Here is a 13,625-nt window from a genome sequence, read left to right on the forward strand (position 1 = left end):
TGTGTGTCGCCACGGCCGATGTCATTGTTGCTGCCGATGATGGGGAAGACGACACCCAACGGCAGCTGCTGGTGCGCATCGGTGATGATGACGAACCACGCGGCCGACCACGCCGTCCCGTGCCGCTGCTGGTGTCGCTGTTGGTGTTGGTTGTGTGTCTGCGACCTCGACTGGAGGTGCTGTTGTCGTTGTTGTCGTTGTTCTTGCTGCGGTGCCGATGGTTGCGATGGGAGTGGTGGTGGTGGTGATCGTGGCCTTCGTTGTGTGTTGCGCGCATGCTGCCAAGGAACAGGCCTGGGTCCTGCGTGATGCTCGAATAACGCGTCAACACCCGCTCCAGCTCCTCCTCCCTGCAACGTGAACGAGCGACAGGAGCGTGCAGTGAGGGTGCTCCAAGTTAAGGGGAGACGCGTGCGTGTGTGCGTGCGTGCGTGCGTGTGTGTGTGTGTCTGTCTCACTCAATGACTCAGTGACTCAGTCACTCAGTCACCCAGTGACTCAGTTAGTCAGTCAGTCAGTCAGTCAGTCACTCACTCACTCACTCACTCACACACTCTCTGTGCTACCTTGCGAGCTGAAGAAAGAGCTGAAAGTCGGAAGATGGTGTGCTGACCTGAAACGCAAAGCCAGTGACAAATCGACAATGTGAGACGCTCGGAATGGGAACAGGCAAGAGGGTGTGTGTGCGCGCGTGTGTATGTGTATGTGTGTGTGTGTGTTGCATGGATAGGTACTTGTGGGGAAGAGGAGAGAAGCGGCCCAGAATTGGCGTCGTCCGACATCACGCGCAGCCGTCGTGTCTCAAGCGTGTACAGCTCAATAAACTCCGTAAGCTTGCTCACAAGCGAGCGTTGTCTGCCACACACAGAAACACACGCGTGGAAGAATTGCCGATCAGCGAAGCCACATAGATACGCAGTGATGATGCGTGCACAATCACCACACCACACACACACCCACACACACACACACACACGCACACACATACACATATGCACACACATACACATACACATACACGCACACACACGCACACACACATGCGCATGCACACACGCGCACACATGCAAACATGCACGTGCAAACGCACACATGTGTACGTGCGACCCAACCTATCACGAAGGGCCATCTCAGGATCAAAGGGGCGCAGGCGAAACGTGCCAACGGGCAAATGTTTCACAGCGCGTTGCAAGAACGCTGCCACAAGGTCCACTTGCTGCAGCCGCTGCTTTCGGTCTCGCGAGGAGGACTCAGCTGTGTTGATCACAGAGACCGTGGCAAAGTGAGATGGGGGTTGGTTGGTTGGTTGGTTGGTTGGTTGGTTGGTTGGTTGTTAGCGACGGCGCAGGCAGAGTGGAAAGGTCCCATTCTGCACGCCAAGCGCAGCAACAAAACCACCAGGGGCAGAGGGCATCAACAACAGCACAAAGACTGAACAACCGAAGGAAAGAAGGAAAGAAGGAAAGAGCCAGCGACCAAAAAACAAACCAATCACGCGTACTCACTCACCCGTCCTGCTTTCACCAAGAATGCGGTCGCGCATGCGTTTCAAATATTCTGCAAATGCGTCGCGGGCCTGCAGTGGCCTGTCAGCATGTACAGCAGCGAATACAGCATGTGCAACGTGTTATGGTCATGGAAAGTCACACGCAAACACTCTTACCCATCCTCGCACACAGGCAAACACACACAGAGCAATGTGCACCACACACACACACACACACACATAAAACACACCACGCATGCACGCACACACACACACACACACACACACACACACACACACACACACACAGATGCGTCACATGGACTCACGTGAGCTCGTGCTGGTACTCGAGTGTTGGGGAGGGACTGCGTTTGTGGCGGGAAGAGGATGAAGACGACCGAAATGGGTTTCGATGTCTCGAGGATGTGCTTGCATCACTACGGCCTCGGCTTGCATCATCGCCACCATCGCCGTCTGTACGTGTACTTCGTGCTGCGCCCTTGGTGGACGTGGCCTCATTCCTCTCCTCCCCACTTCCGGCGCCACGCGTGCGCGTTTGCTCATCAGCATGAGTGCGCCGGCGACCGGCATCACTCCGTCCCGCCTGTGGGCGCCGCAGCGACTTTGGAGCAGTGACCTCACACTCCACCATCTTCCAAGGTGACGTGTAGAGGACATGTTGCAGCAATTGCACGTGTGCGTGTGCGTGCGTGTGCACATGTGAGCAACCACGTGGACTTGTGTTTGCGTGTCAGCAATTCATTGCGAAGGCGCAGACCGCATCCAACATCTCCTCACTCGCGCATCAGAAAACACACGCACACACATATACACACGTTCACGCACAGATTGTGCTCGAGTGTACTCACGTCTTGTTCCTCATCGTCATCGTCGCCCCTGGCGCTTGATCTGCGGTCCTGGGCCGTCGCCTTGGTCCTGTTCTGCGTTTTCTTCTTCTTCTTCTTCCCACCATGCCGCCTCGTTGTGCTTCTGTTGCGGTTGGCAAGCATGCGCATGTACTTCTTGCAGCGCTGCCGCAGCTCCGCCGTCACCAGCGGTTCCGGTGCTGTTCGCCCGTGGCGCGACACAACCGCCCGACGCGCGGGCGTACGGTGGCTGGTGTGCATGCGGTGGCACGTGCGGGTGTAAGAGGGCGACGGCACGGGTGTTGTGTGTGTGCGTGTGTGTGTGTGCGTGTGTGTGTGTGCGTGTGTGTTGTGGGTGATGTGTGTGTGTGAGTGTGTGTTGTGGATGTGTGTATGTGTGTGCGTGCGTGTGTGTGTGCGCGCGCGTGTGTGTGTGCTTGTGTGTAGCAGGGTCCACTCCATCCCAGCTCACCTCTGCGGATACAGAAACTGCGAGAGCATGAGGTTGTTGCCGCTACTGTCTTCAAGAAGGAATCTGGTGTCGTACGCAGGGTAAATGAGTCAGAACGAGCGGCATAACCAACAAGGGTGCCATGCACTCACAAGGCGAAGTACGCAACCCTACAAACACAGACAAAGATGCACACACACACACACACACACACACACACACACACACACACCAACCCGTATTGCTGCCATGACGCTTCGCTCGGGAAAATGCGGGAAAATCCGTTGAATTGAACCGTCACCTCTTCTTCAATCGTTCGCCTACAATTGATACATGCACACGAGTCAACGCGTGTGGATGGGAAGGAACACGGAGGGCACAGCAGCGTTGGGCAGGTGGTGCGCAGTAGAGTGAGCCACACACACACACAAACACACACACACACACATACACGCACGTACACACGCACCACGTGTGACCGCATAGACCCATGCAAACACACACACACACACACGCATGCAAACGCATGTAAACGCATGTAAACGCAATTACACACACATGCACACGCATGCAAACCACATGCACACTCCCTGACTGCTGACCTGATGATGGTTCGCTTGTCTGGGGAATAGCCGCGAAGATCAGGCCAGGAGATGTTGAGCACGGGCATGCTCTTGGGCACCTTCATCTTGCGTGGCTGCACAGATAGATGGGGCCAGCAGCACACATGTGAGATGAGGTTTGAACAGCAGCATTCGTGCAAAAATGCACGACGCAAAGAGAGCAACAGCAGCAACCACAAGCAGCAGCAGGAGCAGTTGGTGACTCTCGCTTCTGCCGACGACAACACAACTGAGACACCCTCCCCCCTACACCCCCCCCCCCCTACGTTTGCTTGCACCGACCTTGTATGCGCCAATCCTGCGCCGCCGCATTTCGTCACGAAAGACGGCCGGGTCAAACAGGGCCACCTGGCCCAAACTGAGGAAATCAGCAATCAAATGCGTTTTGAGCTTGAGGTCAAGTGGAGCGTCGCAGCCAAGCGAGGGGGACAGGTTCACCTCCAGCAGCCAGGGTTTCAAGTCGCCGTCCACGAGAATGTCAAACCCATACAGCTCAAAGCAGTTGTGCGGGTGCGGAACAAAGGACCGGACGGCCGCAGCGATGGGCAGCTCGCCGGCAATGACTGTTTTGATGATGAGCTCCTCGATGCGAGCCATGAGCACGTGCACGTCAATGTCAGCGCGGGCGAGGTGTCGCAGCAGCGCACTCAGGCTCCACTTGTTGCCGTAGTCCTCAACATCCTCCTCATCGCACACGACGTAGTTGTCGCTGTGCTTGTTCAGGCTGTAGTTGGTGAGGTGCATGTAGGTGTTGAAGAGGTTGGGCTTGCTTGCGTCATACTTGGTCGTGGCAAACCTGGCCAGGCCGTCCTCGTAGAGATAAATGCGCAGGGGATCGTAGCTCGTCACCGCCACATACACGCGAAGGTCAAACTTGAACCCGTCCACCAGCAGGGGGTTGTCAATGTACTGCGAGAGCACGAGCGTTGTGTCGACGGGCAGCTGCTTCGGGTGGTTGATGAGGAAGATGCCTTTACCCTGGGAGCTCGCTGCCGGCTTTGCAATCCACGATCCGCGCTCGCGTGCCCAGTCTGCATAGAACTCGTCGTGCTCGGCAGGCAACAGGTACGTGCGCGGGAGGAACTGGAAGTGGCGGCGGCCCTTGACCTGCTGCATGCGCTGGATGTTCACGTGCAGCCGGTCCTTGCGTGTCAGCTCGTACGAGCGGGGGAAGTGGTTCACCTTCTGGTGCGGGTTCAGCAGCTTGAGCTGGTGCGGCTGCATGTGTGTGGACGACCACATGAGGTTGAAGTCCACGCTCGTCTCCGGCACCTCAACAAACCCGTGCTGCGTGAGCGTGGCGCGGATGAGCCGTGTGCGCGCCTTGACCAGCTTGAATGCAAGCATACACCCCGACACCTCCACCGCGTCGTGTCCGACAATGTCCAGGGCCGTCACCGGGTGGAATCGCAGCACAGGCCGCCGCCTCCCCGATATTTTCACCACGATTGGCGCTCCTTTCGTGTGCACATATCCACCCAGCTCTGCTGTATCATCATCATCATCGTCATCGTCGCCATCGTCATCATCGTCGTCGTCATGGCTTTCCTCGCCTTCATACTCTTCTCCTTCTTCGGATGCATCGCTACTGTCAACACCACCACCACCACCATCCCTATGCCCGTGGCCATCATTGGACAGCTGCCTGTTGCGGCGGCCACTGCTGTTGTGATTGCTGCGGCGCTTGGTGGTGGAGGTCCTGGTGCTGCCCTTGGACGCAGCACCGGACCTCACTTGCTTCTGCTCCACCCTCTGAGCTCTGCCGTTGTTTGCCAATGTACTTTGCGACCGCAGTGACGCTGGCATTGCCGTTGCTGATGGAGCAGGCGCTGTCATCGCGGGGGTGGCACGACCGCTCGCGTCGCGACTGGATGAGGACGACGACGATGTCCGCGACTTTGGGCCACGCACACGCGCCGATGACGAGGCAGACGGCGATTGCAGCTTCTGCTTCTGTCGACGATTGATTCGCCCGGGGTCTTGCGTTTTGGCCGCAGAGAAGGCGGCGGAGGCCGGCCTTGACTGAAGCGATACGGCCGACCCGCGCCCACTGGAGCTTCCGCTCGCCGAGGCTTTGTTCCTGCTGCTGTTCCTGCTGCTGTTCCTGCTGCTGTTCCTGCTGCTGCTGTTGCTTCTGCTATCTTCGCTCTTGCCGTCGATCTGGGTGGTGCTGGAACGGCCACCACTTGTTGTCGGGGTCACGGCATGCCTTGGTCTATCCGCATTCTTGCTTGTTGGCTTGTGTGCTGTGTTTGCGGTGCGTCTTCTCGCGGTGGCGCGAGGGGTCCACATGGGTGACCGCTGCGTCCAGTGGTCCGAGTATGATGTGTTCATGTCGTCATCAACAACGTCTTTGCCCTCGTCAAGGCCATCGCCATCATCGCCAGCATAATATTCATGGTCAGAAGCATCGCCGTTGCCGTTGCTGTCGTCGTCGTCGTCGCCACTGATGGCTTGTCTCTCCAACCGAGACAGGAGATCACCTGTGGCGGCGTCACTGCCGCTGCCTGCACCTTCCTCTTCATCCTCATCATCGGTATCCAAGCGCGAGGCATCGGCAACATCGGTGGCCGTGCCACCGTCGTCGTTCATGGGAGAGCGGCCGGAAAGGGCTGGGCGGGTGCGTTGGGTGTGCTGGCCATGCTGGTAGCGTGAACTCGGCGCCACGGTGCGATGGTTGCCTGAGTTGTGTGGGCCGTGTCGTCGGTGTGTGCTGCTGACAGTGGACGCTGCCTGCCGATGTCGGGACGACGAAACAGTTAATCCTGCTGCTGTTGCTGATGGTGATGCTGCCGTAGACGCAGATCTGCGGGTGCGACCACCGCCAGCAGCAACAGCACTCGCAGGCATCGTTGGCACCGGTCCAAGGGTCCAGGTCGCTGCATGCACCGCCAGCTCGTTGTTGGTTGGTTGGTTGGTTGGTGGCGTTTTGGGGTGCGCACACCACAAAAGGTAGTGAGGAAGGACTTCGCGTTTGTTTGTGTCTGCTGCTGTATGATGATCGACTGAGACTTCTTCTTCTTCTGCTGCTGCTGCTGCAACACCAACCGTGATGACGACGACGACACCGCCCGAGCGCGTTGAGAGCGATGTGGCGTACTTGGTGCCCAACTCCAGCGCAGATGTGCTGCTCTACTTCCACCCCACCATGAAGGAGGTGATGTGCGCGCGCGTGTGTGTTTCGGTATGTGTGTGTGTGTGTGTGTCGGTATGTGTGTGTGAGTGTGTGAGTGTGTGTGTGTGTGAGTGTGTGAGTGTGTGTGTGTGTGTGTGTGTGTGAGTGTGTGAGTGTGTGAGTGTGTGTGTGTGTGTGTGAGTGTGTGTGTGTGTGTGTGTGCGTGTGAGTGTGTGAGTGTGTGAGTGTGTGAGTGTGGGTGTGTGTGTGAGCGCGTGAGTGAATGAATGCTTGTTGGGCTTGAGCATGGGTGCTACTTCTTCTCTTCTTCTGGTTGCCTCATTATTTTACGTGGTGTTACACTTGTATTTGCAAAACAAGGTGGCGCAACGCTTGGGCGATAACGTGCTAGAGCTCCAATCGCAGCAAGGCAACGTCGGACGCCTTCGTAAACAGGTGCGGCGTCCATGTTTGCCGGACGTGGGCGATGATGTGCCCTGAAGATCATGTTGTTCTCTTGCTGGAGTCGTTGTTCTCTCGTTGATGCCATGCGTGGTTGTGTTGATGTACTGATCTGCGATGGATGCAGCTGGATGTCCGTGATGACATTCGCTGGGAAACGTTCAAGGACGGCTTCCCAAACCTCTTCATCGAGGTGAGCATGTTGTTGTGTGGTTTTGTGTGTTGTACGTGTATGTGTGGTGTGTGTGCACGTCGTGTGCGTTGTATGTGTGTGTGTGCGTTGTATGTGTGTGTTCATATGTGTGTCTGCATGCGTTGTGTGTATGCGTTGTGTGTATGTGTGTGTGTGTGTTGAACATGCTCTGCCGATCATCTACCCACTCATGTTATGCCATTCACATCCCTTCCTCGTCAAAATGTTGACAGAATGCGGAGATCATCAAGTCGCGGGACGTCATTTTCTTGGTAGTGTGGCGCTCACGTGATACATGTTTTTGTCGCTGCTGCTGGGAATGGGGATTGCACATTGCTCACTGCACTGTTGTGGCGTCTCAGTGAGCTCCTTCACTTCTTCAGTGAGCTCTTTCACGTCCCTCCACACATGTGAACACGTTCTTATTCGCACACACAACCTTGTTGCAGGCCAACTTCTTCCCGTCGCAGCTCATCTTCGAGCAGCTGGCTGTCCTCTACATGCTGCCAAAGTCTGTGCGCTTGCGTTTGCTTGTTCGCATGTACGTGTGTGCATGTGTGTGCATGTGTGTGCATGTGTGTGCATGAGGACAAACGCTTGTTGACTGATTTGTGAGTGTGTGCCAGTCGTTTGTGTGACGCGCATGGATGATACTGTCGTTTCACCACTCCTCTCCACAGGTACATGGCAAAGTCGCTGACCATTGTCTTGCCGTACTTTCCAACGGCAACAATGGAGCGGGTGGATGATGAAGGCCAAATCCCAACAGCGGTACGGCGTTGTGTGTGTGATTGTGATTGTGTGTGTGTGTGTGTGTGATTGTGATTGTGTGTGTGTGTGTGTGTGCATGTGCTTGACTGGCATGCGGTTGTAGTGCTCGCCATTCGCAGTCGAAACGAGAATCGCTGCTCAACACACATACATACACACATACATACACACACACATACATACATACATACATACATACATACATACATACATACATACACACACATACATACATACATACATACATACATACATACATACATACATACATACATACAAACATACATACATACATACATACATACACACATACATACATACATACATACATACATACATACATACATACATACATACATACATACATACATACATACATACACACACACGTACATTCACGCACACATTTTCTCTCAATGTACATGCAGGTAACGCTGGCGCACATGCTGTCTGCTGTGCCGCCAACCCGCGGTGGTCCGCCGCAAGTCGTGGTCTACGACATCCACACGCTGCAGGAGCGCTTCTACTTTGCAGACTCTGTTCTGCCGCGACTGGAAACGGCCATTCCGCTGTTGCAGCAGCGGCTCCGCGCGACGTTTGGCGCCGAGTTGGAGACCGACGTGGTCGTCATCTTCCCGGATGACGGTGCCTCAAAGCGCTTTGCAAAGCGGCTGCAGGACTTTCACTGCCTCACGTGCTCAAAGGTGCGATGGTTGCGGTGATGGTGGACGGTGAACACCATTGCAGCGCCTTTTGGTGGAAGCTGGCAGCCAAACGGGGGCTTCCACAGCACACGTACTCAAGCGCTCATACACCACACACACACACACACACACTCATGTACACACACTCATGTACACACACTCACGCACACTCACGTGCACACTCATGTACACGCTCTCTCTCGCACACACACACATGCTCGCTCGCGCACACATGTACGCATTCACACACATACCCATTCACAACCTTTCATCTCTGATGCAGAAGCGGCAGGGGGACCAGCGGGTCGTGTGGTTGGCGGAGGACGAGAGTTTGGAGGGGAAACACGCCGTCATCGTGGACGATCTTGTGCAGACCGGTGGCACACTCAAAAGCTGTGCACGTTTCATCCACTCCCGAAGTACGTGGACAAGGGTGCATGTGCACATGGGGTTGCACTGTGCGTAGTTGTGTGTGTAGCTGTGTGTGTGTAGCTGTGTGTGTGTGTGTGCGTAGTTGTGTGTGTGTGTGTGTGTGTGTGTGTGTGTGTATGTGTGTGTGTGTGTGTGTGAACCTTCGTTTATGAGGCACACGTTGACGCGCGCACGTGCACCACACGCACACATTGTGTGCAAATTTTGTCTTGTGATCTTGCGTTTTTGATTTGGGTGTTGTACTTGCGCCTTGACACAGACCCGGCCAGCGTCTCCGCATATGTGACCCACGCCGTGTTTCCACAAGCAAGGTTTGCACGTTCTTTCACCCGCACGTGCTTGTGCTGTGGCGCTTCTTCGGGCTGCTATGCGTGCATTTCTCACCTTGCATATGTATGTGCATGTGTATGTGTGGTTTGACTGGGCAGCTGGAAAGGCATCGTGGAGTGTGGCATCTTCAAGCACTTTTGGTACACGGACACATGTCCTGAAACAGCAAAGCAGCTGGCTGGCGTTGCTCCGTTTGAGCTCATTTCCTTCACGCCGCACCTTGCTGGTCTCCTCTATGACTTTGACCTCGCCGTCAGCTAAACCAACTGTGTGCTGTGCGTGTGTGTGTGTGCGTGTGTGTGTGTGTGTGTGTGTGTGTGTGTGTGTGTGTGCGTTGGTGTGTGTGTGTGTGCGTGTGTGTGTTGTGTAAATGATCCATGCTATCGTTGGACTCAAGTCACGTGGTTGTCACGTCAAAATAAAACCAAATCTGGCTGGCATTGTTTAGTTCTTGGTGATGGCAACTTGCACAAAAGGGCACATACGAATCTCGTGAGTCCAATCGTGTGTGCAGGCACAATCATACACACACACACACACACACACACACGTGCGCCATCATGATTGGCGCTTTGCTCGAAGAGACATTTCCTCGCCGGCATTCAGTGGCACGACCTGTGACGCAAATCATGAACACAGGGGATGAGAGGGAAGACTTCGCAAGTGAAGGAAGAAGGCGCTTGCGCGAAAACACACAAAGACACACACAGACACACAGACACACACACACACACACACCTCTGTGTCTCCGAGTGGGTAGCTATCTGGGATTGACCAGGGCTCCTGCACAATGTCCACGCGCCCTTCGTTTGGTTTCAGTCCGTAGAAGTTGGCGCCGTTCTCGCCAACAAACGCCTGGCAATGGTGAAGAGCGGGATGGATGTTGGTTGCAATGCATTGCATTACATGACAAATGGCAGTTAAAGGGGTGCACATGCAAGTCCGTCAAAGCCATTACTCTGTCTCACCTCGATGACAACCAACGCAGATACACACAGACACACACAAGCACACAGGCACACACAACCAACGCAGATACACACAAGCACACAGACACACACACACACACATACAGACACAGACACAGACACATACACAAACTCACTGGCAGGTGTTGAATGCAGCCGGCAGCGCGGAAAACGGTTGCGTACAGCTCGAGCGAGGCGTGCATCGTGTAGCAGCCAGCGCTGCAACAAGCTGGTGTTCATGTAGGCGGTACATGTGTGTATGTTTGTGTGCATACGTGCATGCGTGACCTTGAGCAAAGCGAAATGTGAAGCGGAGGCACAGCATGCGTTGTCATCACAGCAAGTGACAGCAGGAGACGCAGGGGTGACTGGCACAATGGCAGGCCGTAAGTTTTCGATGATTCATGCGCAACGTGCACGTACAGGCCTCTTTGCGGTGACGCGGGTGCGGCGCACTGTCTGTGCCCATGAAAAACTGCCGCCCACCAGTGCAACAAAGCAGGGCAGGACAAAGTGAGTTCGGCAAGGACCACAGATTGGCATGCCTCTGGCTGCATTCACACACACACACACACACCCGCATGCACACACACACACACACACACACACACACCCACACACACCCACACACACACACCCGCACACACACACACACAACACATGCGCAAACAAACACAGTCAAACACACACTCGCATGCACACTTGCGCATCTACGGCCATTCACATACACACACACACACATGCGCACGCACAGCCACACGCTTTGTCACACCTTTGTGCTTCCGCTTTGGATGGCGGAAAGGAGCGCCTGCCTATCCGCCTCCGTCTTGAGGATGGGGAGGCAGTACTGAACACGACAACACGTAGTGGAATGCAATCACATCATGTCATGTCACGGCAGCAACGCACGACACAAAATGTGTGTGGCGGTTGTGCAGGACATGTGGATAAGTGTATGTCAGCGCGTGCGGCAGATCTGGAAGGTACTGCGCAAGCGCACTGCATCCATAGTTGGAGGCACGAGGTTTAGGAGTTGAATAGTTTGCAAGTGCACAACCTTGTGGGGCCGGAGGCCCTTTTCGAAGATTGCGTTTCGGTTGTGAATCAGGTGCTGGCACGTGATGGTGGCCGCGACGTTGGAACCACACGACCTATCATTACAGAAGCAGCAACAAGGAAGGAAGCAGGAGTTGAGGACATCCGCCAGGTCAACAGCACTCAAAAAACAAAAAAAAAGCAGCAGACAACCACTAGTGTACACGCATGGCACGTGTACGCCAGAGGGTGCGGTGGGGTTGCTCCACAGTGTCATGGCATGGTGTGGGCTCACCGCACAAACTCGACGGCTGCTGCTGTTGTAATGTGCTCCATCACCACCTGAAAGCAGACGAATGGGTTGTGTGCACAGAGAAAGCGATGAGTTTGTGTTTGTGTGCGTGTGCGTTTGTTTGTGCGTGTGTGTGTGTTTGTGTGTGTGTGTGTTTGTGTGTGTATGGCTTTGGGTGCATTCTGATTGCTCGCAGGCTTGCACTGTTCCACCAAACACATACACATACACATACACATACACATACACATACATGCATCCACGCAATCGCACCTTGAGGTTTGGATGGTTGGCGACGATAGTGCGCATGTGTCGTTCGATGAAGACGCGCTCGCGCTCAAAGAAGTCGACGTCGCTGTCTGTGACTTCACCATGCACCAGCAGTGGCATGCCAACCTCTGCCATCGCCTCGAGGGCGCCCTTGCACTTGGAGATGTCTGTCACGCCGGAATCCGAGTTGGTCGTCGCACCTGCAGGATACAGCTGCAAATGTGGATGTGTGCGTTTGCGTGTACGTGTGGGCGTTTGCGTGTGCGTTTGTGCATTTGTGTGTGCGTTTGTACGCGTGCAATTGTTTGTGCATGTGTGTGTATGTTTGTATGTATGCGTGTGTGCGCATGCGCGCTTGCATGAATATGTGTGTGTGTTCTCCGCAATCCTCACTGGTGAACACGGGTCGCAGCGTGCTCACCTTCACAGCAAAGATTTGGCCAGTTTCCTTGGCCTTGCGAATCTGCAAAGAAGAGGTGTCATCATTGAGCACATGTGAACCGGAATAGGAAGGACACTGTGTGGCGAATAGCAACATGTACACAATGTACATCATGTTCGTGGGCACACTGTGCACATTGTACCAGCCCACGCACGTGCGCACCTCATCGCCCGTGGTGTTGTCGGTGAGGTAGAGCGTCATGAGCGGCTGGAAGTCGGATTCTGCGGGAAGGGCCTTCATGATTCGCTCACGATACGCCAATGCCTGTCACATCATGTGTACATGAACGTGAAGGTAACGGTAAGACTTGTGTGTGTGATTGCAAGCGTGCGTTGACGTGGACAGTTTCTCGGTTGTGTGTGAAGGTGTGTGAAGGTGTGTGAAGGTGTGTGAAGGTGTGTGAAGGTGTGTGAAGGTGCGTGTGTGTGTGTGTGTGTGTGTGTAGTCGTGTGTGTGAAGGTGTGTGAAGGTGTGTGGAGGTGTGTGTGTGGGGTCGTGCGTGAAGATTTGTGTGCATGTACACTCGTGTGCATGCGCACTCGTGTGCGTGTCTGTCTGTGGAATGACTGGTGGTGGTTCCAGCACCATGTCTGTGTTGATGACCGGGGGCACGAGGTTTGGCATGACGATGGCTCGCTTCACATATGGCGGGATGTCTGAACGGCATCATGTCATGTCACAGCAAAGCGGGGAAGCGAAAGCGAATGAGGCCTGAGATAGGGACCTGGCACGATGCCACATACACACACCCACACATAAACGTTAAAGCTTGTGTCAAAGCACTCACGCTGTGCAAGGGACTGCATGATGTCGCCATCGCGCAGGTGCAAGTGGAGATCATCCACTGGCCGGCACGAAATCAGCACATTGTCCCCTGGCATGTGTGTGCGTGTGTGTGTGTGTGTGCGTGTGCGTGTGCGTGTGCGTGTGTGTGTGTGTGTGTGGTCTGCGTTGGTCGTAGAGGAATGAAACTTGAAGCAGTTGAGGTCATACAGACACACACACACACACACGCACGCACAGACAGAAAGACAGACACACACACACATGCACAGACACACAGACAGACAGACACATGCACCTGTCTTTGCGCGCTTCTTGCTTTCCTCCTCAGTGGACGACATGGCTACGCTGTTGCGACACCACGAAGTTTGTCACGCCAAGTTTGGGCGATTTGTGGATATC

The 13,625-nt window shown here is 54.8% G+C and overlaps 3 protein-coding genes across 3 annotated transcripts in view; 1 reads left to right on the plus strand and 2 right to left on the minus strand.

Moving 5' to 3' along the window:
- The window catches only part of PTSG_02223 (Ttll5 protein), a 6,973-nt gene extending 601 nt beyond the window's left edge, over nt 1-6,372 (minus strand). Inside the window, exons 1-11 of the mRNA XM_004996653.1 lie at nt 3,709-6,372; nt 3,406-3,500; nt 3,040-3,123; nt 2,825-2,887; nt 2,356-2,602; nt 1,816-2,138; nt 1,510-1,586; nt 1,113-1,254; nt 735-855; nt 567-613; nt 1-350 (exon numbers count right to left, since the gene is read on the minus strand). The exon at nt 1-350 is cut by the window's left edge and continues 601 nt beyond it. Of these exons, the coding sequence (XP_004996710.1) occupies nt 1-350; nt 567-613; nt 735-855; nt 1,113-1,254; nt 1,510-1,586; nt 1,816-2,138; nt 2,356-2,602; nt 2,825-2,887; nt 3,040-3,123; nt 3,406-3,500; nt 3,709-6,276 (4,117 nt within the window). The 5' untranslated portion in view covers nt 6,277-6,372. The remainder of the gene's footprint in view (nt 351-566; nt 614-734; nt 856-1,112; nt 1,255-1,509; nt 1,587-1,815; nt 2,139-2,355; nt 2,603-2,824; nt 2,888-3,039; nt 3,124-3,405; nt 3,501-3,708) is intronic.
- A 10-nt stretch (nt 6,373-6,382) lies between these two features.
- On the plus strand, nt 6,383-9,748 carry PTSG_02224 (ribose-phosphate pyrophosphokinase 4). The gene is made up of 10 exons (XM_004996654.1): nt 6,383-6,583; nt 6,923-6,997; nt 7,131-7,196; nt 7,430-7,468; nt 7,646-7,707; nt 7,877-7,967; nt 8,396-8,671; nt 8,955-9,090; nt 9,363-9,414; nt 9,532-9,748. The coding sequence occupies exons 1-10, from the start codon at nt 6,479-6,481 to the stop codon at nt 9,692-9,694; spliced, it is 1,065 nt and encodes a 354-aa protein (XP_004996711.1). The 5' UTR covers nt 6,383-6,478; the 3' UTR covers nt 9,695-9,748.
- Nucleotides 9,749-9,862: 114 nt separating this feature from the next.
- On the minus strand, nt 9,863-13,619 carry PTSG_02225 (dihydroorotase). Its single transcript, XM_004996655.1, has 13 exons — nt 13,522-13,619; nt 13,228-13,314; nt 13,026-13,096; nt 12,603-12,704; nt 12,420-12,461; nt 12,002-12,211; nt 11,732-11,778; nt 11,459-11,552; nt 11,174-11,248; nt 10,825-10,876; nt 10,539-10,630; nt 10,172-10,288; nt 9,863-10,048 (listed from the first exon to the last, which is right to left on the minus strand). Exons 1-13 carry the CDS (start codon nt 13,562-13,564, stop codon nt 9,992-9,994), a joined length of 1,089 nt encoding a protein of 362 aa, XP_004996712.1. The 5' UTR covers nt 13,565-13,619; the 3' UTR covers nt 9,863-9,991.
- Between the last annotated feature and the right edge of the window lie 6 nt (nt 13,620-13,625).

Source organism: Salpingoeca rosetta (assembly GCF_000188695.1).
Source record: "Salpingoeca rosetta unplaced genomic scaffold supercont1.5, whole genome shotgun sequence".
Classification (NCBI taxonomy): domain Eukaryota; class Choanoflagellata; order Craspedida; family Salpingoecidae; genus Salpingoeca; species Salpingoeca rosetta.

Excerpts from the sequence above, each read along its gene's own strand:
- PTSG_02225 (XM_004996655.1), bottom strand. The coding sequence starts at position 13,564 with ATGTCGTCCACTGAGGAGGAAAGCAAGAAGCGCGCAAAGACAG. Across the intron at positions 10,289-10,538 it reads GCTGCATTCAACACCTGCCA|GCGTTTGTTGGCGAGAACGG; the intron begins GTGAGTTTGTGT and ends CACCATTGCCAG. Across the intron at positions 10,049-10,171 it reads ACCCACTCGGAGACACAGAG|GTCGTGCCACTGAATGCCGG; the intron begins GTGTGTGTGTGT and ends TTTGCGTCACAG.
- PTSG_02224 (XM_004996654.1), top strand. The coding sequence starts at position 6,479 with ATGACGACGACGACACCGCCCGAGCGCGTTGAGAGCGATGTGGCGTAC. Across the intron at positions 6,998-7,130 it reads TCGGACGCCTTCGTAAACAG|CTGGATGTCCGTGATGACAT; the intron begins GTGCGGCGTCCA and ends CGATGGATGCAG. Across the intron at positions 8,672-8,954 it reads ACTGCCTCACGTGCTCAAAG|AAGCGGCAGGGGGACCAGCG; the intron begins GTGCGATGGTTG and ends TCTCTGATGCAG.